The 27656-nt window shown below is 46.8% G+C and overlaps 4 protein-coding genes across 4 annotated transcripts; 2 read left to right on the top strand and 2 right to left on the bottom strand.

The window, feature by feature from the left end:
- Positions 1-390: 390 nt before the first annotated feature.
- On the top strand, positions 391-14244 carry crocc (ciliary rootlet coiled-coil, rootletin). The gene is made up of 33 exons (XM_079470794.1): positions 391-667; positions 765-848; positions 936-1036; positions 1114-1279; positions 1342-1448; positions 1532-1759; positions 1836-1926; positions 2498-2584; positions 2670-2816; positions 2885-3075; positions 3151-3333; positions 3416-3560; positions 3654-3800; positions 3888-4118; positions 4189-4382; positions 4473-4600; positions 7784-7953; positions 8044-8223; positions 8352-8486; positions 8819-8962; positions 9284-9522; positions 9597-9756; positions 9838-10005; positions 10080-10509; positions 10600-10766; positions 10851-10971; positions 11043-11206; positions 11282-11497; positions 11893-12117; positions 12187-12336; positions 12409-12609; positions 12695-12826; positions 13536-14244. Exons 1-33 carry the CDS (start codon positions 524-526, stop codon positions 13776-13778), a joined length of 5619 nt encoding a protein of 1872 aa, XP_079326920.1. The 5' UTR covers positions 391-523; the 3' UTR covers positions 13779-14244.
- A 73-nt stretch (positions 14245-14317) lies between these two features.
- Positions 14318-23385, bottom strand: mfap2 (microfibril associated protein 2). Its single transcript, XM_079470804.1, has 9 exons — positions 23109-23385; positions 16146-16187; positions 15991-16035; positions 15879-15902; positions 15742-15798; positions 15609-15650; positions 15448-15535; positions 15165-15238; positions 14318-15072 (listed from the first exon to the last, which is right to left on the bottom strand). Exons 2-9 carry the CDS (start codon positions 16180-16182, stop codon positions 14969-14971), a joined length of 471 nt encoding a protein of 156 aa, XP_079326930.1. The 5' UTR covers positions 16183-16187; positions 23109-23385; the 3' UTR covers positions 14318-14968.
- Positions 23386-23612: 227 nt separating this feature from the next.
- Positions 23613-26171, bottom strand: sdhb (succinate dehydrogenase complex, subunit B, iron sulfur (Ip)). The gene is made up of 8 exons (XM_079470800.1): positions 25888-26171; positions 25208-25341; positions 25045-25130; positions 24672-24808; positions 24483-24599; positions 24301-24402; positions 24102-24224; positions 23613-23879 (listed from the first exon to the last, which is right to left on the bottom strand). Exons 1-8 carry the CDS (start codon positions 25957-25959, stop codon positions 23799-23801), a joined length of 852 nt encoding a protein of 283 aa, XP_079326926.1. The 5' UTR covers positions 25960-26171; the 3' UTR covers positions 23613-23798.
- Positions 26008-27622, top strand: mrpl20 (mitochondrial ribosomal protein L20). Its single transcript, XM_079470805.1, has 4 exons — positions 26008-26467; positions 26635-26745; positions 26837-26914; positions 26989-27622. The coding sequence occupies exons 1-4, from the start codon at positions 26381-26383 to the stop codon at positions 27160-27162; spliced, it is 450 nt and encodes a 149-aa protein (XP_079326931.1). The 5' UTR covers positions 26008-26380; the 3' UTR covers positions 27163-27622.
- Positions 27623-27656: the final 34 nt, after the last annotated feature.

Genomic DNA, 27656 nt, shown 5'->3' with positions numbered 1-27656 from the left:
TGATTTGGGGAGGCTTAGGATCCGTGTGTGTGTGTAAGAAGAGGAGAGTTCATTTTTTAGGGATTGTTTTTGTACAGGCATATCACAGGGCAGCTCACAGGGGTCCTGACATGATTTATTTTCTAATGTGGTCTTAATTTAAAACAGGAAGCTTATGCTTAAACCATGAAAATGTGAGTGTGTTAAGGCTGGTTGCTATGGTTCTTCTGTGTGGTTGCTAAGGTGTCCTATGTGAGTGTGCTGTTGTACGTATATTGGGGATGTTGTGGGTGGTTGTTTACCATTATTTTGCTGTCAGGTTTCAGCTTCCTCCATCTTTTCATTTGTTTAATCCACAGGCTGAAGTTTTTACTAAAATAAGTTTTAGCACCTTAAATGTGAGGAATCATGAGCGCATATAAAGCAAACATACAGGAGGTATGTGTAGCTGTAGTTAGGGATCTTTATTACAGTAGCAGTCTGCATTACTCTTGTGTTTGTGCAGTTGGAGCAGGCGTTGCGTTTGGAGGGGGGTGACGGAGGGATGGAGTCTCACAGTCTGGCGCAGCAGAACCTGGATCTGCGCAGACGCTTGGATGAGGAGCAGGCGGCGTATAAACGCAAACTCACAGCGTATCAGGAGGGACAACAGAGACAAGCTCAACTCGTACAGAAACTACAAGCCAAAGTACAACGCACACAGTTACACAACATAAATGGATACGTGTTTATTATACACAATGTTTTTCTGAAAGGTGTATTGACCTTTTTGTGTGCTTGTGTAGGTTTTGCAGTATAAGAAGAAGTGTGGCGATCTTGAGCAGACGCTGATGGAGAAATCAACTGAACTAGAGAAAAACAAACTTACCGTCAGTACCACACACACACACACACACAATAGTTTATGATCATCTTCACACGAGTTGTGCTGTTATTGTTGTATTGTGTGTGTGTAGGGTCGGTGTGATTTCAGCAGTAACGGTCATCGCAGGGAAGAAGATGAACACAGCAGTGATTTGGAGAGCGCCCTCATCCGTCTGGAGGAAGAACAACAGAGGTTTGATTTTAACATCGCTTCTGTGTGTTGTGTGTGTAGGTGTGTGTGGTGATGGTGTGTTAACTGCGTGTGCGCAGGAGCAGCGGCCTGTCCGCAGTCAACGCCATGCTGCGCGAGCAGCTGGAACAGGCCGGACTGGCCAATGAGGCGCTCAGTCAGGACATCCGCAGACTCACCATCGATTGGACCAAAGCCAGAGAAGAGCTGGAGCAGAGAGAGTTTGATTGGAGGAGAGAAGAGGAGGTGGGTGTGGTCAATGAGAATGTTGTGTGATTGACGGTTGTGTAACATTTGTGTTTCTTCAGTCTTTTCACAGTTACTTCACCAGCGAGCACAGTCGTCTGCTGGCGCTCTGGAGACAGGTGGTTGGCTTCCGCAGACACGTGTGTGAACTCAAGAGCGCCACTGAGAGGTGTGACTGCAACACTGCACCACTGCATCGACATGCAGATGTGCTGCCAAAGACGCTAACCGCTCTCTCTCTCTTTCTCGCAGGGATCTGTCGGACATGAGGAACGAGCTGGTGTGCGCGTCTCAGAACGTTCAGCTGCGGTGTGTGAGCGCGTGTGCGGTTCTGAGGAGTCGTGAGGACGGCTCGGCTCTTGTTCTGGAGAGAGAGACGGTTCAGAGACTGCAGCTGGAGCAGCAGCTGAGAGAGACGCTCACTGACATGATGTCATTTCAGAGCAAGAGTGATTCAGACAGAGCCGAACTTAACACAAGGTCTCATCTATGTACAACACTCTCATGTCTTCACCCTCAAACACATGTGAAGTTACACTGCGTGTGTGTGCTGCAGGCTTGCAGATGCGGTGATGGAGGTAGAGCGTCTCAAAGCTCGTATAGAGGACCAGAAACAAGAAATCACGACTCTCAACAATAAACTACAGGTACACACACACACACACGCTGTTTCAGTTTTATGTTAATGAAACATCTAATACTGAGACTAGGTACATGTAACACTTTTAAAGTTGTGTTTCGTTTCAATTTTTTCTTTCTGAACTTTAAAATGCTGAATAGGAAACTGTTTGTTTCACCATCGACGGCCAAAAAAGTTTTTACATTTCAGTATTATTGCTCCTACGCAGAAACGACAAGGTACCGGCATAACACTGAGCTCAAAACAACAGTTTAACATAACACTTTCTCAAAATGAGTCGTTCTAAACTTCAGAAATGTACATTTGATGTTTTTTTGTCTTTTGTGACTTATACTGTCCTCACCAACCAAGCTCCAGACCATAGTCACCCATCATCTCTTCATCAACCCTTCCCTGTGCTACAGACATTTTTAGAATTTCTGACAGTGACAATTGGAAAATATTTATTAAAATATGTGAACGTTTTTGTTTATTTGCAATGTATTGTAATTAATGATATAAGCTCGAAATTACAAGAGCTATAAAAAGGTCGGGCGAAACCACAATATGTGACATTGTATTTTCACTGTGTGTGTCAGGATCAGAGCAGTCATGAGGAATCTGAAGTGAATATTCTGAAGACACACACAGCAGCGCTGCAGAACACACTCAGAGACGTTACACAGGTAAAACACACACACACACACACACACACACTGCACTTGTTTCTACGTTAGATTGATAAATCTGTGATCTGACGTGTTTGTGTAGCTGCTGTTTTCTGACTGTGAGCCTCTGGATGGGAGCATTGAAGAGCTTGTGCTGCCTCTCCTGCACTCTTCATCATCACACATCATCCCTGACACCTGTCTGTCTGCTCTCCGCTCAGCTCTGACCAACAGACAACTCCAGCTACAGGTACAAACAGACAGACAGTTCTGTTTACCTGCATGATTACTCGCATCATCTCACAAGTGTGTGTGTAGGATCTGCAAGAGCGTCTGCAGTCCTCAGTCCAGCAGCTGCGCAGACAGCTGGGAGAGGCGCAGTCTGGCCAACAGAATGCAGAGCTGCGTCTGCAGGGGCTTCAGACGGAGAGAGATGAGGCTCATAGAGAGAGAGAAACAGCTGTGAGAGAGAGAGACAGACTGAGAAAAGAGAGAGACACGCTGAGCAGGTTTGTGTCTCACACACACCACAAACCCGTCATTACAGAACCTGCACACAAAACTAAACTCTCTCTGCCTGTCAGTGTGAAGGACGGTGTGGATAAAGAAGCGCAGGTGTCGCAGACGCAGGTGCAGCTGCTGCAGCTGGAGGGTGAGAAACTACAGCTGGCCGTGACGTCTGCGCAGAGAGAGAGAGACCACGAGAGAGAAGAGAAAGACGCCATAACGCTGGAGAGAGACCGAGCCAGAGCAGAGACAGACAGAATGTGAGTGTGTATTTGATGCGTTTCTAATGTGACATGTGTGTGTTGATGTGTTTCTCAACGTGACGTCTGCTGTGGATGTCAGTCAGCAGCTGAGGGAGGGGTCAGAGACTCGCTCATCTTCTCTTCGAGCTGAACTGTCTGCAGTGAGAGAATCTCTCCAGCAGGTGACGATAGAGAGACAGCTGATGGACACTGAGAACACACAACTGAAAGATGCACTCAGCAGGGTCAGACACGCTCTCGTACAAACATAAGTGGACTGTCAACATTTCCTGTGTCAAACTCACTCTGTGTGTGTGTGTGTGTGTGTGTGTGTGCAGAGCGAGTCGAGCCGTGCTGAGGTCTCACTGTTGCTCAGTCAGCTTCATTCTGAGGAGTCGTCACTCAGAGATTCACTCGCTAAGATGAGCAACATCAACGAGAGCCTCGCACACGACAAGTCTGATCTCAACAGCCTAATCATACAGGTACACACACACACACACACACACACACTTACAGCCTCATCATACAGGTACACACACACTCATCTTTAACAATGTGTTGATTGACAGCTGGAGGAGGAGAAGAATGGGTTGTTGTGTCAGAGAAGAGAAGCAGAACAAGAGAAACTGACCATCAGAGATGAACTTGTGCGCTCCGAACAGGACAGACTCGAGCTGGATTCTGTCCGTCTTACTCTACACCAATCACTGCAGGAGTCTGAGCTGGCCAGGGTGGGGCTGGAGGCGGAGCTTCAGTCACTGCAGGCAGACAGAGGCAAATTACAGGACAGAATTACACAGGTGACTCTCTGACCATACTCTCTCACTCTTTTGTAAAGTACTTTATCACATCCTGCTGTCAATCAAACAGCTGGTTGGGGAGGTGAACGCTTTGGAGGCGGAGCTTGGTGCTGTGCGTGGTGAAGAGGACAGGCAGAGCACTGCTCTTGAGGAAGCAGGACGTGGGCGGGCGGAGCTTGCACGGGAGAGGGCGGGGCTCTTGGTTCAGCTGACGGCCTCGGAGAGAGAGAACGCTGCATTGACCGAAGAGATCGCTGCCTTTAGGTGACACACTTATATCTGAATATAAATTGCCCTCATGTGACGTTTTGTGTATTTTGTATTGTATATTGTTATGTGTAACTGTGTGTGTAGGTCAGAGAGAGAGGCTCTGGAGACAAGTCTGTTTGAGGTTCAACAGCAAATGAATCAGATTGAGTCTCGACGAGAAAAACTGGAGTCAGAGAACAAGCATCTGCGTCTGCGCACTGACACACTAACAGGTACATAACAAAGGTGCATGAGAGAGAAGAGACGGGTCCATGAGAGAGGAGAGACGGGTGCATGAGAGAGAAGAGACGGGTCCATGAGAGAGGAGAGACGGGTGCATGAGAGAGAAGAGACGTGTGCATGAGAGAAAAGAGACGGGTGCATGAGAGAGGAGAGACGGGTGCAGGAGAGAGGAGAGACGGGTGCATGAGAGAGGAGAGACGGGTGCATGAGAGAGAAGAGACGGGTCCATGAGAGAGAAGAGACGGGAGCATGAGAGAGGAGAGACGGGTGCATGAGAGAGGAGAGACGGGTGCAGGAGAGAGAAGAGACGGGTCCATGAGAGAGAAGAGACGGGTCCATGAGAGAGGAGAGACGGGTGCATGAGAGAGGAGAGACGGGTGCATGAGAGAGAAGAGACTGGTCCATGAGAGAGAAGAGACAGGAGCATGAGAGAGGAGAGACGGGTCCATGAGAGAGGAGAGACGGGTGCATGAGAGAGGAGAGACGGGTGCATGAGAGAGAAGAGACGGGTCCATGAGAGAGGAGAGACGGGTGCATGAGAGAGGAGAGACGGGTGCATGAGAGAGAAGAGACGGGAGCATGAGAGAGGAGAGACGGGTGCATGAGAGAGGAGAGACGGGTGCATGAGAGAGGAGAGACGGGTGCAGGAGAGAGAAGAGACGGGTCCATGAGAGAGAAGAGACGGGTCCATGAGAGAGGAGAGACGGGTGCATGAGAGAGAAGAGACGGTTGCTTGAGAGAGAAGAGAGACGGGTGCATGAGAGAGAAGAGACTGGTCCATGAGAGAGAAGAGACAGGAGCATGAGAGAGGAGAGACGGGTCCATGAGAGAGGAGAGACGGGTGCATGAGAGAGGAGAGACGGGTGCATGAGAGAGAAGAGACGGGTCCATGAGAGAGGAGAGACGGGTGCATGAGAGAGGAGAGACGGGTGCATGAGAGAGAAGAGACGGGAGCATGAGAGAGGAGAGACGGGTGCATGAGAGAGGAGAGACGGGTGCATGAGAGAGGAGAGACGGGTGCAGGAGAGAGAAGAGACGGGTCCATGAGAGAGAAGAGACGGGTCCATGAGAGAGGAGAGACGGGTGCAGGAGAGAGAAGAGACGGTTGCTTGAGAGAGAAGAGACGGGTGCAGGAGAGAGAAGAGACGGGTACTTGAGAGAGAAGAGACGGGTGCATGAGAGAGGAGAGACGGGTGCATGAGAGAGGAGAGACGGGTGCATGAGAGAGGAGAGACGGGTGCATGAGAGAGGAGAGACGGGTGCATGAGAGAGGAGAGACGGGTGCATGAGAGAGAAGAGACGGGAGCATGAGAGAGGAGAGACGGGTGCATGAGAGAGGAGAGACGGGTGCATGAGAGAGGAGAGACGGGTGCATGAGAGAGAAGAGACGGGTGCATGAGAGAGAAGAGACGGGTGCTTGAGTGAGAAGAGAGACGGGTGCATGAGAGAGGAGAGACGGGTGCATGAGAGAGGAGAGACGGGTGCATGAGAGAGGAGAGACGGGTGCAGGAGAGAGGAGAGACGGGTGCATGAAAGAGAAGAGACGGGTGCATGAGAGAAAAGAGACGGGAGCATGAGAGAGGAGAGACGGGTGCATGAGAGAGGAGAGACGGGTGCATGAGAGAGAAGAGACGGGAGCATGAGAGAGAAGAGACGGGTGCTTGAGAGAGAAGAGACGGGTCCATGAGAGAGGAGAGACGGGTGCATGAGAGAGGAGAGACGGGAGCATGAGAGAGGAGAGACGGGTGCATGAGAGAGGAGAGACGGGTGCATGAGAGAGGAGAGACGGGTGCATGAGAGAGGAGAGACGGGTGCATGAGAGAGAAGAGACGGGAGCATGAGAGAGGAGAGACGGGTGCATGAGAGAGGAGAGACGGGTGCATGAGAGAGGAGAGACGGGTGCATGAAAGAGAAGAGACGGGTGCTTGAGAGAGAAGAGACGGGTCCATGAGAGAGGAGAGACGGGTGCATGAGAGAGGAGAGACGGGTGCATGAGAGAGGAGAGACGGGAGCATGAGAGAGGAGAGACGGGTGCATGAGAGAGGAGAGACGGGTGCATGAGAGAGGAGAGACGGGTGCATGAGAGAGGAGAGACGGGTGCTTGAGAGAGAAGAGAGACGGGTGCATGAGAGAGGAGAGACGGGTGCATGAGAGAGGAGAGACGGGTGCATGAGAGAGGAGAGACGGGTGCAGGAGAGAGAAGAGACGGGAGCATGAGAGAGAAGAGACGGGTGCTTGAGAGAGAAGAGACGGGTCCATGAGAGAGGAGAGACGGGTGCATGAGAGAGGAGAGACGGGTGCATGAGAGAGGAGAGACGGGTCCATGAGAGAGGAGAGACGGGTGCATGAGAGAGGAGAGACGGGTGCATGAGAGAGAAGAGACGGGAGCATGAGAGAGGAGAGACGGGTGCATGAGAGAGGAGAGACGGGTGCATGAGAGAGGAGAGACGGGTGCAGGAGAGAGAAGAGACGGGTCCATGAGAGAGAAGAGACGGGTCCATGAGAGAGGAGAGACGGGTGCATGAGAGAGAAGAGACGGTTGCTTGAGAGAGAAGAGAGACGGGTGCATGAGAGAGAAGAGACTGGTCCATGAGAGAGAAGAGACAGGAGCATGAGAGAGGAGAGACGGGTCCATGAGAGAGGAGAGACGGGTGCATGAGAGAGGAGAGACGGGTGCATGAGAGAGAAGAGACGGGTCCATGAGAGAGGAGAGACGGGTGCATGAGAGAGGAGAGACGGGTGCATGAGAGAGGAGAGACGGGTGCATGAGAGAGAAGAGACGGGTGCATGAGAGAGGAGAGACGGGAGCATGAGAGAGGAGAGACGGGTGCATGAGAGAGGAGAGACGGGTGCATGAGAGAGAAGAGACGGGTGCTTGAGAGAGAAGAGACGGGTGCATGAGAGAGGAGAGACGGGTGCATGAGAGAGGAGAGACGGGTGCATGAGAGAGGAGAGACGGGTGCATGAGAGAGAAGAGACGGGTGCTTGAGAGAGGAGAGACGGGTGCATGAGAGAGGAGAGACGGGTGCATGAGAGAGAAATACAAGTGTATGAAAGAGACAGACGGGTAGATGAGATCGGGCTGGATGCAAAGATTTGTGAGTAATGTTATTGTTTATAGTTGTGCATAAAGAAGATGTGTAGTTGTGTTGTCTGTTGTGTTATGTCTTCAGCTGAGTTGAAGCAGTTACGTGCTGACAGAGAGACAGTTTTGTCTCAGAGTGAGCGAGATAAAAACATGCTGAGAGATGCACTTGCAGCCGCTCAACAGGAAGCACAGCGATCCCTGCGCATGGCTCTCTCTGACCACCAGGAGGAGCTGGAGAGACTGACCAGTCAGAAGGTCAAGAGCTTTTACACTTTCATTATGTGAAAAACTAAATGTTTGTGTCAAACTACAACATTCCCAATGAATTCTTAATAAATGGAGCAGGAGGCACTGCGCTGCAGTCTGGAGGCTGAACACCAGGTGGCGCTGCGACAGATCCGAGATCAGCTGGAGGAGCAGATAAACAGACTGGAGAAAGAGCGAGATGAACTTCAGGAGGAACTTCAGTCATTGCAGCGAGACAGAGATCAGCGTCTTCTGCAGGCTGAGAGTGGCAAACAGCAGGTACATACGTGTGTGACTCACAGCACTGACGTGACTTGCTATAACACACTCAGATACAAATGTATAATAGAATGCAATGTAAATAGCTTTGGAGAAAAGCGTCTGGCAAATGACACGTGTGTGTGCAGGCGCTGTCCATGAAGGAGGCGGAAAAAACGGTTCTGTCTGAGAAAGTGTGCTCCCTACAGACAGAGCTGAGTACTGCAGAGCTTGAACTGGAGAGGAACAACCGAGACATGATTCTCCTCAAAGACCAGCAGCGGGTCAGAATAACATAAACATCTTATTGCTCACCTGTGATGGAGTTCTCAGTTGTGTTTCAAGTGTTAACTTAGTCTAAAATGTTTCTCCTAAAAGAAAAGATTAAGAGAGAAACAAATGAGAGTGTAATTGTTTAAACACATGAAGGTGTACATAAATGTAAATTGTTAAGGTAAATCTGGATTTGAGAAAATGTTTGGGTTCATATTGAGATCCTTAATCAATAAAAATTACTTTTAAATGCAGACTTGACAAATCTGAGCTCAGTTTGACACATTGTAGGTGATGTTCTGTTGTGTGATAAATAATTGTCAGTAAAGATTTTTTTTCCCAGGTTGCAGTCGCAGCTCTAAACACAGAGCTGCAGGAACTGCGCAGTCAGCTGCAGCACACAGTGAATTCACATGAGCGTGAGCTGCGCAGACTGCAGGAGAACTGCGCAGACCAGCAGACGAGAGGGAACACAGCACTCAGAGAGGTTATTGTGCCTTATGATTAAAACATAATTTACATTTAGTCATTTAGACGCTTTTATCCAAAGCGACTTGCAGAGAGTTCGGGGAGAAATAAGCGATATATGTCATAAAAGAGCAATAATACAATAGGTGCTAATACAAAGATACTAGTTTCAACATTTACATTTATGCATTTGGCAGACGCTTTTATCCAAAGCGACTCACATCCCCTGGGATCGAACCCACGATCTTGGCATTGTTAGCACCATGCTCTTACTCATCAAAAACATCAACACTACACAATTTAAATCGGAGCACAATACTAATTTTTTATTCTCCTTCAGCTTGAAGAATGTCGCACACTGCTCTCAACCAGTGAGGAGAGTCGAGACACCACAAAGCGAGACCTTTTGGAAATGGAGAAACGTTTGTGCCAAATACGGGATGCAGAGGAGGGGCATAGACGAGATGGGGTGGATCTACGACGGTCGATCAGTGATGTCACCCAAGAGAAAGACGCTCTGAGCCAATCAAATGTTCAGCTGAGAGAAGCACTGAGAGTTGCTGAGAGCGAGAGAATCAGGTGACAAACTCATGCTTCATATTACGCAACACGATATCTAAAACATGTTGATTTACCAGTATGTGTGTGTGCAGTGTGAAGCATGTGTGTGAGGAGAGAGAGCAGAAAGTGTCACTGCTCGAAGAAAATCTAGGGTCTGCGCAGAAGGAGGTGTCAGATCTGCGCAGCTGCCTGCGTGAGGTGGAGAGATCCAGACTGGAGGCGCGCAGAGAGCTGCAGGAACTGCGCAGGCAGGTCAGTCAGACGGACGATGATTTGAGGGTTTGTTGAGATGTGCAGATGTAGTGTGATGCATGTGTGACTCTGTTGTGTCAGGTGAAAGTTCTGGATGCTGAGCGAGAGCAGATGGCAAGACAGGTGGCTGAGCTGCAGACCCGTCTGTCTGTGGAAGATCAGAGAGATGAGGAGAGATCAAAAGAACTGATCACCCTCAAACAGAAACTCACAGACACAGAAACGTCCAGAAATGCTCTTCAGAAAGATGTGAGATCACACAGTCATGTGTTTGTGAATGTGGTTTAAGCATTTGATAATCCTCGCTCACTCTCCCTCTCCAGGTGTTTTCTCTCCAGAAGCGTCTGAGCGAGAGTGAATCGTGCTGGCGCAGTCGTGAGCGAGAGTTAATGTCTCATCTACAGGAGGCTCGCGGCTGTGAGAAGAAGCTCCAGGATGAGGCACGTAACCTCGCCACGCGTGCGCAGGCGGCTTCTGACGCGTCTGTGAGGATGCAGCTGCAGCTGAGTGAGGCGCAGGGTCGTCTGGCTGCAACGGAGGCGGAGCTGTCGCGTGCAGAGGCGTCCCGCAGAGATCTAGAGTTCAGGCTGTGTAGTCTGCAGTCGGCGCTCACACGTACGCTGGGCATCGGGACCAGGGGGCGGAGCAGCAGCAGAGGGCGGAGTCTGGTCGGCTCCTCCCCGTCCTCTATGATCTCTCTCTCTGGACATAGGAGCGTGTCTCCACTGCGCTGCTCGCTGTCACCAGCCAAAGGTCAAGAGTTAGTGTTCACTTGACATGTTTTTTGACAGGGCTTGACTCTTGGGATGTGTAGTTATTTAAGGAAACACTTTGTTCTCTCAGACGTGGCAGGTAATATCACACCTGATAACACAGTTGTGCTGAGGCCGTTGTCTCCAGAGAAGACTGATGCGCCACTGTCTGTCGCCCCGCCTGAGCTCGACGCTGAAACTCTTCGCAGCGGTCTGAGAGACTTCCTGCAGGAGCTGCGAGACACTCAGAGAGAACGAGTAAACATGCTTTCATTCACCTCACACACTGTCATAGTTACTAACATGGTATCCTACACATAATTTATTTTAATTGTGTGCTAGGATGAGGCACGGGGTCAGCTTGGGTCACTGCAGAGAGAGTTCGAGGAAGTGACATCAGAGAGAGACTCCACCCACCAGCGCCTCCTTCAGCTACACAATACACTACAAGAGTGTCAAGAGGGTGAGACACTTTACACCGTCACACACTCGCACGGGTGCGCAGACACGTGTTTATTATTTGTGTGTGTTTAGATAAGCGTGTGCTGGATGACAAACTGTCGACAGCTCAAGCTCAGCTGCATCAGCAGGAAGAACTGCAGCGGAGAGGAGAGAGAGACAGACGAGCACTAAACGACAAAATCAAAGAGCTGGAGAGAATCTTACTGAACACCGAAGCTGAACGCAGGCGTGTGGAGGTCAGAGGTCAACCCTGACATCACTATATAACTGTTTTGCAAACAACATTTATATGAGTGACGGTCTGTCCACAGGAGCAGTGCAGTAAACTGAGGACCGGAGAGGCACGGCTGGAGGCAGAGCGGCGCCGGCTGCGTGAGGCGTTGGAGGCGGCTGAAGGGCGTGGCACCCAGGTGGAGCTGGAAAGGCGGAGTATAGAGGGAGAGCTGCAGAGACTGAGATTGAGTCTGGCGGAGAGAGAGACGGAGATCCAGTCTGCTAATGAACGACATGAGAACATCCTCAAACAGGTCATACATCACTTTCACTCTCTCAAAATGTGACTGTAATAAAGTTCGTTAGAAGGGAAGGAAGGAGGCGGGAACCGGCGGACATTCAAATAATACAACTTTAATTAAATAAACAATAAACACGGAAGTAACCGGCAGCCACCTCACGGTAGACTGCCATGAAACATACACATAAACTAAACATATGTCCGGGCCCGGTCCTCTCTCGTCAACAGTCCTGCCGGTCGTCCTTTTAAGCTCCCAATCTCCTCCGTGATAGATGCGGGACCGGTGCGCGCACAGCTGATTGCACTTATCACTCACGCCACCGGCCCGCGTCACGGCTCTCGTCCCGCCTTCCTCACCACAGTGACCCATCCTCACAACTTCATCATACCTGTGTGTGCGTGTGTCAGGTGGCAGAGGACGAAGGACGTATCTCGTCTCTTCAGAGAGAGGTGGACAGACTGACGCTCCTACTGACTAAAGCTCAGGAGGCAGAGATGGTTCAGAAAGAACGAGCCCTCGCTCTATCTCAGGACCTGCAGGAAGCCACGGCAGCTCACAGCGTCACTCAAGGGCGTCTGGCAGCGCTGCAGAAAACACTGGGTCAGACTGAGAATGAACGCAGACAGCTGCAGGTGAGCAGACAGACAGAGACAGACAGTACACCAGAAAGAGTGAATGTTTTGACGTGTGGCTACTTTCAGGAGCGTGCAGACGGACTCAGATCATCCGTGTCTGATGGGAAGCTAAACATCACCGCTCTGATGGAGCAAGTGCAGACACTGCAGTCAGAACTGAGTCAGAGCCAGCTGCGCGGATCTGAACTGGAAACGGAGCTTCACAACACACAGGAGGTGAGACTGAGCCCAAGAGTATCGTGGGAGATGCATTATGAAGGTTTGAAAACGTTCTCCGGTCTTGCGCAGGCTCTGCGGCAGAGGTCCAACAGTCTGGCTGAAGGTCAGCACAGTCTACAGTCTGCTCACGCAGATAAAGTGTCTTTAGAAGAGCGTCTACGCAGTCTGCAAAGAGCGGTAGCGTTACTGGAGACAGAGAAGAGAGATGTGGAGAGACAGGCCGTCCGCCTGGAGAAAGACCACAGCGCATTGAGAAACACTCTGGATAAGGTGACACCTGTCTGTCTAGAAGATCTGAAGGTTTTGGTTTCGGTCTGAATTCTGGCTATGTAATTTTGTCTAATCTTTATATCAGGTTGAGCGGCAGAAGCTGCAGACGGAGGAGAGCAGCATGCGTCTGTCTGCAGAGAAAGGACGACTGGATCGCGTGCTCAACGGCACTGAACAAGAGCTGCAGGATGCACAGAGACAGATTGCACTAATGCAGGTATTCACATTCACATCTGACGTTATTAATAAATCAATCAGATGAATAATGCAATCAGGTGTGTGTGTGTGATGTTTTTGTGGATGTGCATGTTGGTGTCAAACAGAAGATCACAGTGTGTCTGGTGAGTAACACAAGGGTGTTGATGTTTGAGCAGTTAAAGTCATGTAAATGTAGTGTGGCTGCTATGGTTTCTGCTATTGCTATGGTAAGAGTGTGTGCATCCCTTTCTTTTGGCTGTGTAACCACATTAAACTGCGGGTTTATCATGTGTCAGATCTAAAGCTTCATACATCATAAAAGTCCCTGTGAACCGGAAGTTGTGATCGCTTTAACTTCCGTAATGCCGGTTTTCGTCTTTCTCTGCTTTTCTTTGCTTTTGAAATGGAACTGGCAGCAGAAGGGGAGGAGTTAACGGATGCTTTGCCCAAGCAGTCTAACATAAATCATTTTAGATGTATAGTCATCACAGGAATGAAGTTTCATATTCAGATTATAATTTAAGATTGTGAAAAATTCTATAAAGAGAATGACCCACAGTGATAAACTATTTACAATAAACAAATACGCAGTCATTTTTTATTTCACTTTGTGTGATTTTAGTTACTTAAATATAAAGGTTTAATGATCTCACTTTCTATCACATTTGGTTCTGCTGCAGTTGTTGGTGTTTGACACAATTGTTAAACGTCACGTATGCTGATTTCAGGCTCAGCTTGCTGAACTAGAGCAGACCCGCAGCGCGAGCGAGCAGTCGGACCGTCTGCGTGAGGAAGCACAGCGCGAGGCCGAGCGTCTGCGCATCGGTCAGAGAGAGGCGGAGCGAGCGCTGGCGGCACGTGAGAGAGTTCACCGTCAGCGGGTCAAAGGTCTGGAGGAACAAGTGTCGACACTGAAGGAACAATTACAGCACGAGATCCGACGCAGAACACCGTTCAAATCACCCACATGACCTGTGACGTCACCGTGACCGTCTCAGAAATATGAGCGTTTATGATCATGAACATTTTTACCTCCCAGAAGAAAATTTGATATGTATAATGTTACAATAATCGTACATTCACTAAACAATGACCAATAATGAACAGAAATAACTTTACTCGAAGATTTTTACTGTAGTTTACAGACGGGAAAACCTGACTGAAGGAAATCTGTTTGTTTCTGAAATACAGTTATGAACCGTTATAATAATTAAATTGCACATATTTATCCTTTTGTGATCGTTAAGTTTTTTATGATACAAAAACGATACATTACATTGGTGTAAACTTACCTTTCTGCTCAATCCTCTGCTCTGAATACAAAATATGAAGGTCTCTGAACATTCTAAGAGTTTTATTACACGTGTGTTTAATAGGATTAAATATGAAAAGTCTGTCAGAAATCGCACTCTCTTTTGCGCGCGCGACACCTGCTGCTTCTGAACGGCGCGAAATTGTTACGTTCATTTAAACGTCACTACAAAGCTAGATTCAGATATAAAGCTCACGTGATGTTCACACTCAACACTAGAAAGTGTTTTATTTTAAGGGTTTTACATGAATACAGTAATACATGATAGTAAAATACTACAACTGAACCCAGACTGCATCATCTGCGCAGATCTGCGTTCAGTAGCTGTTTTTAAGGTGATCAGTGCCTGCAGGTCTGTAAATCTGACCGGAGATCAGATGTGAAGGGTCAAGTTCAGTGTAACTCACCCGAGACACAACACACAAATAAACAATAATGACAACAACAGCACTGAATGATGACAGTAACGTTTGTCCTGCATCACAGGATACAATAGCACCAGAAACACTGAACCAAATGATTATATTACAGTAAATATCACTTCATATGAGCCTTAAACATCACATACATATAAAGAGAGAGACAGAGGAAACAGGAAAGAGCTGAATTTGTATGTGAAATATATTCTTATGCAGACATGTAAACAAATTTGATGAGAATGGAAGTTCATGTGATGATGTTGGTGAAATTAAACTTTAAACCAAAAGAGTTGATGTTTCATCAAATTGTATGTTTTGTCTTAAATTCTTTGGGGGGTTAACACTACACAAGAGGGTCTGGTCTGAGCATCTGATCGTGTTTGTGTAAAGTATCAGTAGGCAGTACCAGGGCTCGCACATGTGTGTGTGTCTAACAGGATCCACAGCTCTTGGCACAAGTCCCGGCCATCGCTCCACACTGACCACTGAGTGCAACTACACCACAGCGAGAAAACTGATCCCGGCACAGATCCGCTGCACAGAAACACACACACACATGTCTGTTAGATCGCTGTTCACTGTATAAAGAGAGAGACACACACACACACACACACACACACACTGACCTCTGAGCAGCTCCTCGTGGGCACAAACGGTCCTGACACAAATCTCTTTATTGATCACATAAACCCTCCGCAGACTGGAGACAAACACAGCACAGCTTCACATTCAACATTATTCAAAATTAAAATAATGAAAGAAGAAAAAATGAAGATATTTTGAAAAATGTCTCGGTGGTTTTGTGTTCATTCAACAGAGCTTAGTGTTGTTTGATACATTTCTTCAAAATATCTTCTTTTGTGTTCTGCAGAAGAACGAAAGTCATGTGTGTGTGTGTGTGTGTGTGACCTGTAGAAGCAGATGCTGTTGAGACATTGTTTACACGGCTGATGGACAGAATAGAGACGAGTGCAGGGATACTGTTCCTCACGACAGTCTGTAAAACACAAGAAAACACAATCAGACTCTCTCTCTCTCGCACTGTTAGTGTGATTTACAAATGCTCATACCCAGAGGTCCAGGTTCAGTCGGCTCTGTCTGTAAATCCACGACTGAAATAAAAACAAAACAAATTGGGTGATATTACTGTAGAAAGCAGACTGAACGAGGTGTGAGAGAGAGAGAAAGAGAGAGAGGGTGTACCGGTCTGTCCAGGTCCTACGGTTGGTGTTTGTATGATCTGTTGTGGCACTGCCGGATCTGTCCATCACAACAATAACAGCTTCAGATTATAATATCACAAACAGACGGTTTAAGCAGAGAAGTGAAGACACACTTACAGTAATCATAAGTGTTGCTGTTCCCTGTGGATGACAAACACAAAGCAGAAGATCAGATGTGAGTTTACAGTCACAGTGTTTAATTACAGAAGAGATTCACTGATGAACTCACCAAACACATCTGAATAATCATCATAGTTCTGACACACAACCACACCTGCACAACAAACACAATCATCATCGTTATCAACATCTGATTCTGTTCATTCATTATAAATCTAAACTAAATGAAAATTATTATATTGTGTGTGTGTGTGTGTGACTGACCGAGCACTGACAGTAGAATCAAGTAAGAGAGCTTCATGATGTCTGTAGAAACAGTGAGATGATGATGTCATTATTTTATGCTCTACAATTCACATTCAAACTCTCTCTCTCTCTCTCTCTGTCTGTGTCTCTCTCTGTCTGTCTGTCTCTCTCTCTCTCTCTCTCTCTCAAGATTCAAGATTCAAAAAAGCTTTATTGGCATGATAAAAAGTGTTTTACATTGCCAAAGCAGGAAGATTAAATATAAACATTCTGTATAAAATAAGAGTATCCTATATAAGAAACAATATGTACACATCAATACAGACATAAAAGTGCGAAGTATTGACAAAAGTTCTTAGTGAAAGAGACAGGATCCTGTCATAAGTGTCAGTTTGTGTGTGTTGTGTCAGTGTTGTGTTGTGTCAGTGTTGTGTGTGTTGTGTCTGTGTTGTGTTGTGTCAGTGTTGTGTCAGTGTTGTGTGTGTTGTGTCTGTGTTGTGTCTGTGTTGTGTCAGTGTTGTGTCAGTGTTGTGTGTGTTGTGTCAGTGTTGTGTGTGTTGTGTCAGTGTTGTGTGTGTTGTGTCTGTGTTGTGTTGTGTCAGTGTTGTGTGTGTTGTGTCAGTGTTGTGTGTGTGTTGTGTCTGTGTTGTGTCAGTGTTGTGTCAGTGTTGTGTGTGTTGTGTCAGTGTTGTGTGTGTTGTGTCAGTGTTGTGTGTGTTGTGTCTGTGTTGTGTCAGTGTTGTGTGTGTTGTGTCAGTGTTGTGTGTGTTGTGTCGGTGTTGTGTCAGTGTTGTGTGTGTTGTGTCAGTGTTGTGTCAGTGTTGTGTGTGTTGTGTCTGTGTTGTGTCAGTGTTGTGTCAGTGTTGTGTCAGTGTTGTGTGTGTTGTGTCAGTGTTGTGTGTGTTGTGTCAGTGTTGTGTGTGTTGTGTCTGTGTTGTGTCTGTGTTGTGTCAGTGTTGTGTCAGTGTTGTGTGTGTTGTGTCAGTGTTGTGTGTGTTGTGTCAGTGTTGTGTTGTGTCAGTGTTGTGTGTGTTGTGTCTGTGTTGTGTCAGTGTTGTGTCAGTGTTGTGTCAGTGTTGTGTGTGTTGTGTCAGTGTTGTGTGTGTTGTGTCTGTGTTGTGTCTGTGTTGTGTCAGTGTTGTGTCAGTGTTGTGTGTGTTGTGTCAGTGTTGTGTGTGTTGTGTCAGTGTTGTGTGTGTTGTGTCTGTGTTGTGTCTGTGTTGTGTCAGTGTTGTGTCAGTGTTGTGTGTGTTGTGTCAGTGTTGTGTGTGTTGTGTCAGTGTTGTGTTGTGTCAGTGTTGTGTGTGTTGTGTCTGTGTTGTGTCAGTGTTGTGTTAGTGTTGTGTCTGTGTTGTGTCAGTGTTGTGTTGTGTCTGTGTTGTGTCAGTGTTGTGTCAGTGTTGTGTTGTGTCTGTGTTGTGTCAGTGTTGTGTGTGTTGTGTCAGTGTTGTGTTGTGTCTGTGTTGTGTCAGTGTTGTGTGTGTTGTGTCTGTGTTGTGTCTGTGTTGTGTCAGTGTTGTGTCAGTGTTGTGTGTGTTGTGTCAGTGTTGTGTGTGTTGTGTCAGTGTTGTGTGTGTTGTGTCTGTGTTGTGTCAGTGTTGTGTGTGTTGTGTCAGTGTTGTGTAAGTGTTGTGTGTGTTGTGTCTGTGTTGTGTCAGTGTTGTGTCAGTGTTGTGTCAGTGTTGTGTGTGTTGTGTCAGTGTTGTGTGTGTTGTGTCTGTGTTGTGTCTGTGTTGTGTCAGTGTTGTGTCAGTGTTGTGTGTGTTGTGTCAGTGTTGTGTGCGTTGTGTTAGTGTTGTGTTGTGTCAGTGTTGTGTGTGTTGTGTCTGTGTTGTGTCTGTGTTGTGTCAGTGTTGTGTGTGTTGTGTCAGTGTTGTGTCAGTGTTGTGTCAGTGTTGTGTCAGTGTTGTGTTGTGTCTGTGTTGTGTCAGTGTTGTGTGTGTTGTGTCAGTGTTGTGTGTGTTGTGTCTGTGTTGTGTCTGTGTTGTGTTGTGTCAGTGTTGTGTCAGTGTTGTGTGTTGTGTCAGTGTTATGTGTGTTGTGTCAGTGTTGTGTTGTGTTGTGTCAGTGTTGTGTGTGTTGTGTCTGTGTTGTGTCTGTGTTGTGTTGTGTCAGTGTTGTGTGTGTTGTGTCAGTGTTGTGTGTTGTGTCAGTGTTATGTGTGTTGTGTCAGTGTTGTGTTGTGTCAGTGTTGTGTGTGTTGTGTCTGTGTTGTGTGTGTTGTGCTGGTTGTCGCTCTTCTGTCGTGACAGGACTTGACGTATCTCGCCGTCAGGTTTGAGCTGATGGGCTTTTCTCCCAGTATGTATGAGATCTTGTCCTGTTGTTGTGTCAGTGTTGTGTGTGTTGTGTTGTGTCAGTGTTGTGTGTGTTGTGTGTGTTGTGCTGGTTGTTGCTCTTCTGTCGTAACAGGACTTGACGTATCTGGCCGTCAGGTTTGAGCTGATGGGCTTTTCTCCCAGTATGTATGAGATCTTGTCCTGTTGTTGTGTCAGTGTTGTGTGTGTTGTGTTGTGTGTGTGTTGTGTCTGTGTTGTGTTGTGTCAGTGTTGTGTTGTGCTGGTTGTTGCTCTTCTGTCGTGACAGGACTTGACGTATCTCGCCGTCAGGTTTGAGCTGATGGGCTTTTCTCCCAGTATGTATGAGATCTTGTCCTGTTGTTGTGTGTGTTGTGTTGTGTTGTGTTGTGCTGGTTGTTGCTCTTCTGTCGTGACAGGACTTGACGTATCTCGCCGTCAGGTTTGAGCTGATGGGCTTTTCTCCCAGTATGTATGAGATCTTGTCCTGTTGTTGTGTGTGTTGTGTGTGTTGTGTTGTGTTGTGTTGTGCTGGTTGTTGCTCTTCTGTCGTGACAGGACTTGACGTATCTCGCCGCCAGGTTTGAGCTGATGGGCTTTTCTCCCAGTATGTATGAGATCTTGTCCTGTTGTTGTGTCAGTGTTGTGTGTGTTGTGTTGTGTGTGTGTTGTGTCAGTGTTGTGTGTGTTGTGTGTGTTGTGTCAGTGTTGTGTCAGTGTTGTGTCTGTGTTGTGTCAGTGTTGTGTCAGTGTTGTGTGTGTTGTGTTGTGTCAGTGTTGTGTTGTGCTGGTTGTTGCTCTTCTGTCGTGACAGGACTTGACGTATCTGGCCGTCAGGTTTGAGCTGATGGGCTTTTCTCCCAGTATGTATGAGATCTTGTCCTGTTGTTGTGTCAGTGTTGTGTGTGTTGTGTTGTGTCAGTGTTGTGTGTGTGTTGTGTCAGTGTTGTGTGTGTTGTGTCAGTGTTGTGTGTGTTGTGTCAGTGTTGTGTTGTGCTGGTTGTTGCTCTTCTGTCGTGACAGGACTTGACGTATCTCGCCGTCAGGTTTGAGCTGATGGGCTTTTCTCCCAGTATGTATGAGATCTTGTCCAGTTGTTGTGTCAGTGTTGTGTGTGTGTTGTGTTGTGTTGTGTCAGTGTTGTGTGTGTTGTGTTGTGTCAGTGTTGTGTGTGTTGTGTCAGTGTTGTGTGTGTTGTGTCTGTGTTGTGTGTGTTGTGCTGGTTGTTGCTCTTCTGTCGTGACAGGACTCGACGTATCTCGCCGTCAGGTTTGAGCTGATGGGCTTTTCTCCCAGTATGTATGAGATCTTGTCCTGTTGTTGTGTCAGTGTTGTGTCAGTGTTGTGTTGTGTCAGTGTTGTGTTGTGTCTGTGTTGTGTGTGTTGTGTCAGTGTTGTGTCAGTGTTGTGTGTGTTGTGTTGTGTCAGTGTTGTGTTAGTTTTGTGTCTGTGTTGTGTTGTGTTGTGCTGGTTGTTGCTCTTCTGTCGTGACAGGACTTGACGTATCTCGCCGTCAGGTTTGAGCTGATGGGCTTTTCTCCCAGTATGTATGAGATCTTGTCCTGTTGTTGTGTCAGTGTTGTGTGTGTTGTGTCAGTGTTGTGTGTGTTGTGTCTGTGTTGTGTGTGTTGTGCTGGTTGTTGCTCTTCTGTCGTGACAGGACTCGACGTATCTCGCCGTCAGGTTTGAGCTGATGGGCTTTTCTCCCAGTATGTATGAGATCTTGTCCTGTTGTTGTGTCAGTGTTGTGTCAGTGTTGTGTTGTGTCAGTGTTGTGTTGTGTCTGTGTTGTGTGTGTTGTGTCAGTGTTGTGTCAGTGTTGTGTGTGTTGTGTTGTGTCAGTGTTGTGTTAGTTTTGTGTCTGTGTTGTGTTGTGTTGTGCTGGTTGTTGCTCTTCTGTCGTGACAGGACTTGACGTATCTCGCCGTCAGGTTTGAGCTGATGGGCTTTTCTCCCAGTATGTATGAGATCTTGTCCTGTTGTTGTGTCAGTGTTGTGTGTGTTGTGTGTGTGTTGTGTCTGTGTTGTGTTGTGTTGTGTTGTGTTGTGCTGGTTGTTGCTCTTCTGTCGTGACAGGACTTGACGTATCTCGCCGTCAGGTTTGAGCTGATGGGCTTTTCTCCCAGTATGTATGAGATCTTGTCCTGTTGTTGTGTGTGTTGTGTGTGTTGTGTCAGTGTTGTGTTGTGTGTGTTGTGCTGGTTGTTTCTCTTCTGTCGTGACAGGACTTGACGTATCTCGCCGCCAGGTTTGAGCTGATGGGCTTTTCTCCCAGTATGTATGAGATCTTGTCCTGTTGTTGAAACTGCTTGAAGTCTTTGTGGAAGTTTGTGAACTGGGGGAAGAATGTTTCTCTGATGTCCGTATAGTTTGGACACGAGGTTAAGAAGTGCAGCTCTGTTTCCACTTGTCTCTGTGTGCAGTGTGGACACAGTCGCTCTTCTCTTGGAGTCCATGTCTGTCTGTGTCGGCCCGTCTCCACAGTGAGCTTGTGTTCACTGAGTCTGTACATGGTCAACACTTTTCTTAGTTTAGGGTCTGATACGCTTTTGAGGTATTCTGCCGCTTTATATTCTCTGTTTAATGACCGATAGCATTCAAGTTTACTTTGCTGAGCTGTTGCTTCTGTCCAGTGTTTGAGATATTTTTCTTTTTGTGTTTTTATCATTTGGTTAATTCTGGCTGGAGTTTGGGGTTCAGTTGGACACGTTTGGGGTTTTAGAGTTGGGCTTTTCTCTGGATCCAGCTCCTGGTGACGTAAGGTTTTGTGATGGAGTGATTCTGTATCGCTGTTCTTAAGGTGGTTATAGAATTTAATCGCTCTTTTTTGTATTTTAATTATTAGAGGATATAGTCCTAATTCTGCTCTGCAGGCGTTGTTTGGGGTTTTGCGTTGTACCCGTAGAATGTTTTTACACATTTCTGTTTGCAGGGTCTCAGTTGGGTGTTTGTCCCATTTGGTGAACTCTTGGTTGGTGAGGGGACCCCAAACCTCACATCCATAAAGTGCTATTGGTTCTATAACGGATTGGATTATTTTAAGCCAAATTCCAGCTGGGATGTGGATTTTTATATTCCTTTTGATAGCGTAAAAAGCTCTTCGTGCCTTGTCTCTCAGGTCGTTCACTGCCTTGTTTAAGTTTCCGGTGTTACTGATGTTTATACCGAGATATGTGTAGTTTTGGGTTTGCTCTAAAGGCACGTTGTTGAGTTTAAAGTTGTGATGTTGGTTTTGTCGACTATGCCTTTTCTGGAATATCATAACTTTGGTCTTTTTAAGGTTCACTGATAGCGCCCATGTTTGACAGAAAGTGTGCAGGATGTCTAGATGTTGCTGTAGACCCTCTTTTGTGGGTGACAGCAGCACCAGATCATCTGCAAACAGAAGACATTTCACTTCAGTGTCTCTCTCTCCTGTCTCTCTGTCTCTCCTGTCTCTCTGTCTCTCTCTCTCTCTCTCTCTGTCTCTCTCTCTCTCTGTCTCTCTTTCTCTCTGTGTCTCGCTTCTCTCTGTCTCTCTCTCTGTCTCTCTCTCTCTCTCTGTCTGTCTCTCTCTCTGTCTCTCTTTCTCTCTGTGTCTCGCTTCTCTCTGTCTCTCTCTCTGTCTCTCCTGTCTCTCTGTCTCTCTCTCTCTCTCTCTCTCTCTCTCTGTCTCTCTCTCTCTCTGTCTCTCTTTCTCTCTGTGTCTCGCTTCTCTCTGTCTCTCTCTCTGTCTCTCTCTCTCTCTCTGTCTGTCTCTCTCTCCCTCCTGTCTGTCTGTCTCTCTCTCTCCTGTCTGTCTCTCTCTCTCTCTGTGTGTCTCTCTCCCTCCTGTCTGTCTGTCTCTCTCTCCTGTCTGTCTCTCTCTCTCTCTCTCTCTCTCTGTCTCGCTTCTCTCTGTCTCTCTCTATCCTGTCTGTCTGTCTGTCTCTCTCTCTCTCTGTCTCTCTCTCTGTGTGTATGTGCCCTCCTGTGGCCCCTGAATCGTCTGCACTTGAAGAATGTTGCTCTGAAGCAGAAACTCTCACACTCCCACAGAGAGAGACAGGCAGACAGGAGAGAGAGAGACTCTTAAAAGTTGTGTTTCTATAGTCTTTAATATCAAACTGTTCCACTGAACACATAAAATCATTAAAACAGACAAATACACTCTTGTCCACAGTGTGTGTGTGCGTGTGTGTGTGTGTGTGTGTGTGTGTGTGTGTGTGTGTGTGTGTGTGTGTGTGCAGCTCTCACATCTGGGAGCCATTAACCCCCCCCCAAACCCTCACAAGACCCTCCCCCCACATACACACACGTGTGTTCTGTTCTTTTCATTAACTTTCATCATCTACAACAATCTTTTCTTCCCCTCCCCCGTCTGCCCCTCTTTCTTTGTGTCTGTGTGTTTATTTTGGCTGTTTGTGATTAGCCCCTGGCTGTAATAACCCCCCACCGGAAATATCGCAAAAGCCCCCAACAGAAAACACATCCTAAAATAAACACAATACCAACACAACACTTCAACATTCATTCACACGAGTAAGTTACTGGTCATGTGATGTTTCAAGAGAATAAACTCGCTGCCTTTATTAGTCCAGATCTTTTCACAGACGTGTAAAATCATCACATTCTTCATTTAAACGTTGAATCTGTCCGCTAAATAACGTCAAACATTCACTCGTAGATCATACGTTTAAAAACATGAATGTTAAGAGTTTCTCACCGTAATTCAGTTTCTATCTCCTGGAGTGATGCTCAAGTCTCAGCGCGTGTCTGAAGTTTCTCAAACCCCGCCCCTGCGCGTGACCCCGCCTCCCCCTCCTATAACCACCTACAGTGACGTCAACTATACAGACTACACAAACGAATGAAACCTTCATCTCATGATGATTTAAAACTGTTATATATTACACAGAAATCACTGATGAATAAAACACTTATTTGACCAATCACGTGACGACGGCATTCATCTCCGCCCCTCACTGATAAACGCATACAAACATGTGTGTTCACTGCGATACTATTTATATTCATGAGAATCACGTGATGACCTGACGAAGATGTAACATATACGTTATTTAAATGTTTGATATCATAATACATTATTTGTGTTACTTCACAGATTTAATGACTCGTGTGAAATAAATCATGAGGAGATGTGTCTTAACTGTGACCTCCATTCTAGATCTGAGCAGAATTTGAATGTTATAATAATTTTGCACAGAGATCTGAATAGTAAGTGTTTATTACATACAACGCCAAAGACACAAGCTGAACATACACGTGTCCTTATTATACACACTTCTGTCTCGCTCACATGACGTTATACATCACATGAATTAGCATTTAATAAACAACAACAGATGAATGCAGCATGCTTGTGTATCTCTGTTGTGGGTGTGTGTGAGATATTTTATGCAGATGCTGTATTCTTCTCTTTGTATGTGGCCATCATCTTCTTGATCTGAGCGATGGCTTTGCCTGGATTCAAACCCTGCAGATGACAAACTCCCATCAGAAACATCTCACAACAGCACCAGTGTCACTATAAACCTATACGCTGCGAAAAACAGGTTTATTACACTTATTATCTGATCAATCAAGTGTTTCTGAACTGTTTGTGATTCATTAAAGGGGTCGTTTGAACTGAAGATTTCTTTGAGATTCTGGAGTAGTTGAAGATGTTTGCAAGAGTGTTTAATGTGTGTCATGTGACCTTGGGGCAGGTTTTGGTGCAGTTCATGATGGTGTGACAGCGGTACAGTGAAAACGGATCCTGTAGTTTGGAGAGTCTCTCTTCTGTGAATTCATCACGGGAGTCGATCATCCAGCGATACGCCTGAAACACAGATAACACGCTGAACTCTGAACCTTCAGACACCTGCCGAACGTCATCTCTTCAGACTTCAGCTCACCTGCATTAGGACGGCCGGCCCCAGATATTTGTCTCCATTCCACCAGTAACTGGGACAGCTGGTGCTGCAGCAGGCACACAGAATACACTCGTACAGACCGTCCTGACACACACAGACACACACAACAGTAACACAACAGACACAATTCAACACTCATGAGTTCACTACAGTGTTTACTCTACCAGTTTCTGTCTGTCCTCGACGCTCTGCAGGTACTGCTCCTGACCCTCTTTAGACTCGTCCTTCTTCTTCAGGTACGGCTCGATGGATTTATACTGAGCATAGAAGTTGCTCATGTCCTAAAGGAGAAGGAAACGCGTCACACAAAACTGCGGCCAGCCGATGCGGCACGACTGTGATCAGATACTCACTGGCACAAGGTCTTTCACCACATACATGTGGGGCAGTGGGTAAATCTTCGTCACCTTGCTGGTGTTGACATCAATTTTGTCCAGACACGCCAAAGTGTTTCCGCCGTTAATATTCATGGCGCAAGATCCACAGATTCCTGCGAACATCAGAACCACATTGTGAACGTGATCATGTTTTAATGGCTCACAGCTTTCCTGCAGCTCAGTGGTTGGAGCATGGTGCTAACATTGCCAAGGTCATGGGATCGGTCCCAGGGATTGCACATAAACAAAACATTTATAGTACAATGCAGTGTAAGTCGCTTTGGATAAAAGCGTCTCCCAAATACATAAATGTAAATGTAGTGGAGAGTGATGGCTCGCTTTGTCTAACCCTCTCTGCAGGAGCGTCTGAAGGTCAGGGTGGGGTCAACGTCATTCTTGATCTTGATTAGAGCATCTAAAACCATCGGGCCACACCTTAGAAAAACAACAGTCACTCTTCAGACACAAACTACAGCCATGAGAGTAACTCCCGATGGACGGTCTGGACTCACGTGTTAAGGTCGATTTCGTAGGTCTGCATGCGAGGTTTGTCTCCAGCTCTGTCTGGATCCCATCTGTAGATCTGAAACTTCTTGATTCTGGACTGAGGAGCAGGTGCTGCTGCAGTCTGTGTGAACCGCACCACCTGATACACAACAACACAACACAGATGAGATGAGATCTGTGAGTCACAGACAGTGATTTTCTGACCTCTAGTGGCTGCGGACGGAATGACACGTCACTGTTACATCACGGTTACAAAACCACACATGACATAATACATTGCAAAACGAATTTATAGATATATTATGACATAAACTACTTGACATGATCCAAACACACGATTTCTTTATAGGAATATTTTCCACTTTTCTCCAAGGCCATATAATATCTGAAAGAGGTTTACGTCACAGTCCGGGAAGACTTTACGACGCTTGTTTAAATGACACAACAGTCCGTAAACACGACTGATATACGGTATAAACAAACATAACCGAAACACGTCACACATGTAATAATTAACTCACGACAAATGTCATAAACGACGCTTAAGTGCTCAGACAATACAGAAGCAGCGGCTGTCACGTCACATTCAAACACCCGTGACACGTTTAAAGAAACACATTATAAACACACAATACACGTCACACGGATTTAAACAATTGTAAGATGTCTATAGTGTATTTGTTACCGTGAAGGCGGCGGCGGTGGGACGGACGGCAGAAGCACAACAGCGGCTCAAGGAGAAACACACCGCGGCCATGATCGCTCAATCTGACTCTCTCAGACCTCCAGCAGACCACAATGCACCGCGAGTTTCTCACGGACTTTTAATTTGTCGCTCTGTAGGCCCAGGGCAACGCAGCTCATTTATCTTCGTTCAAATGGAAATAACATGAAGGCCTCGCTTAAAGACGTTTAGTGTTTTATAAACAGCTCACGAATGAACATACACTACAGTGCAGTGCGATATCCATACTTGATTTCATGAATACACATTTATTCAAACATTGTTCGTGTGAGACTTTTCATTTGTCGCTCTTTCGGGACTGCGGACCCGCGTGCCCCGGAAGTGATGTGAGGTTGTGTCAATGCAGGCAAATAGCACGAGATGTAAGGTCACGCATATACATATCAGAAGAGATTGATAAGTTAAGAGGTCGTTGATCTATTGATCGATCATCATGGTGTTTCTCACGCTGTCCTGCTGGACCCGCAGCCGCGGACCGGACCGATACTGGAAAGTTCAAGAGCTCTTGAAGAACGCGCGGGTGAGAAGCCAGTCATTCATTCATTCATTCATCAGTTTACATGTCTGTCTATGAACGACAGATGGAAAGAGACAGATTCTTTGTCATATTACGTCATATCTCATGCACGTTATTCTCGTAAGTGTTAAATGCTGTTGACCAGTCCAGTGTGTTGTGTGTGTTTGCAGCATTTTCGCGGCAGAAAGAATCGCTGCTACAGTCTTGCGGTGCGCGCGGTGCGCCGAGCGTTTGTGTACGCCAGCAAAGCACGCAAAGCCAAAAGACGCAACATGAGAACGGTAAACGTCACACGGCTGTCAAACACGTCACAGATCCATCAAACACACTTTGTATGAGATGCCCTTTAAAACTACACCCTGTGTGTCGCAGCTGTGGATCTCGCGCATCGCTGCAGCCACCAGAGAACACGGCATGAAATACCCCGCGCTCGTGCACAACCTGCTGAAGGTAAGTGTGTGCGCGCATCTGTGATTGACACGGGTGTGATGTGTGCTTAACATGTTTCTTGTGTGTCTTTACAGTGCAGCGTTCAGCTCAACAGACGCGTGTTGTGTGACCTGTCAATCACAGAGCCGCGCTCGTTCCACGCGCTCACCGCACTGGCCCGCGCGCGTCAGCAGGAGGGGTTCCGAGCGGCGCTGGGCGACGGTACGGAACCGCCAGGCGTTTTCTCGCGCATCACACAACTGCAGTGACCCACAACGCCCGGAGACAGCCAATCAGAGCCTCTGTTCACCTGTCTAATGGAATGCTGCATCAGTGCATCTCTGTGAATGATCTCAGATCAGATGTGACGAGCATCACTGTACTGGAGTGTGTTTGTGTATTTGACTTCTTCTCTGTAAATAAATGTTTTGTCTGTTTATGACTGTATCAATAAAACATTTCCTACGTTACTGCCACTGAATTGAAATGATAATATAATGTGTGAGCATCGATTTAACAACAGATTTCACTCAAAGTTAGCTTGGAAATACGTCCCCTTTATGATCAAGTAATACTGATAAACTGTAGGTAGGTCTTCGTAAATTTGTAAAGATAATCACGAAAGTGTTTAAAGTTTTTTTTTACATTTTATCAAAAGAATGTGTAAAAACATTCACAATATCTGGTGTAAAGTGATTAGATCCATGAAAACTGATGCAAGACTCTGGTAAGACGTTTCCAGAGGCTTTTCAGCCACCGTACA

The sequence above is a fragment of the Barbatula barbatula genome (genome assembly GCF_947034865.1).
Source record: "Barbatula barbatula genome assembly, chromosome: 13".
NCBI classification, from domain to species: Eukaryota; Metazoa; Chordata; class Actinopteri; order Cypriniformes; family Nemacheilidae; genus Barbatula; species Barbatula barbatula.
Note: the sequence above shows the minus strand (reverse complement) of the source record. Positions and strands in the feature narration are given on the sequence as shown.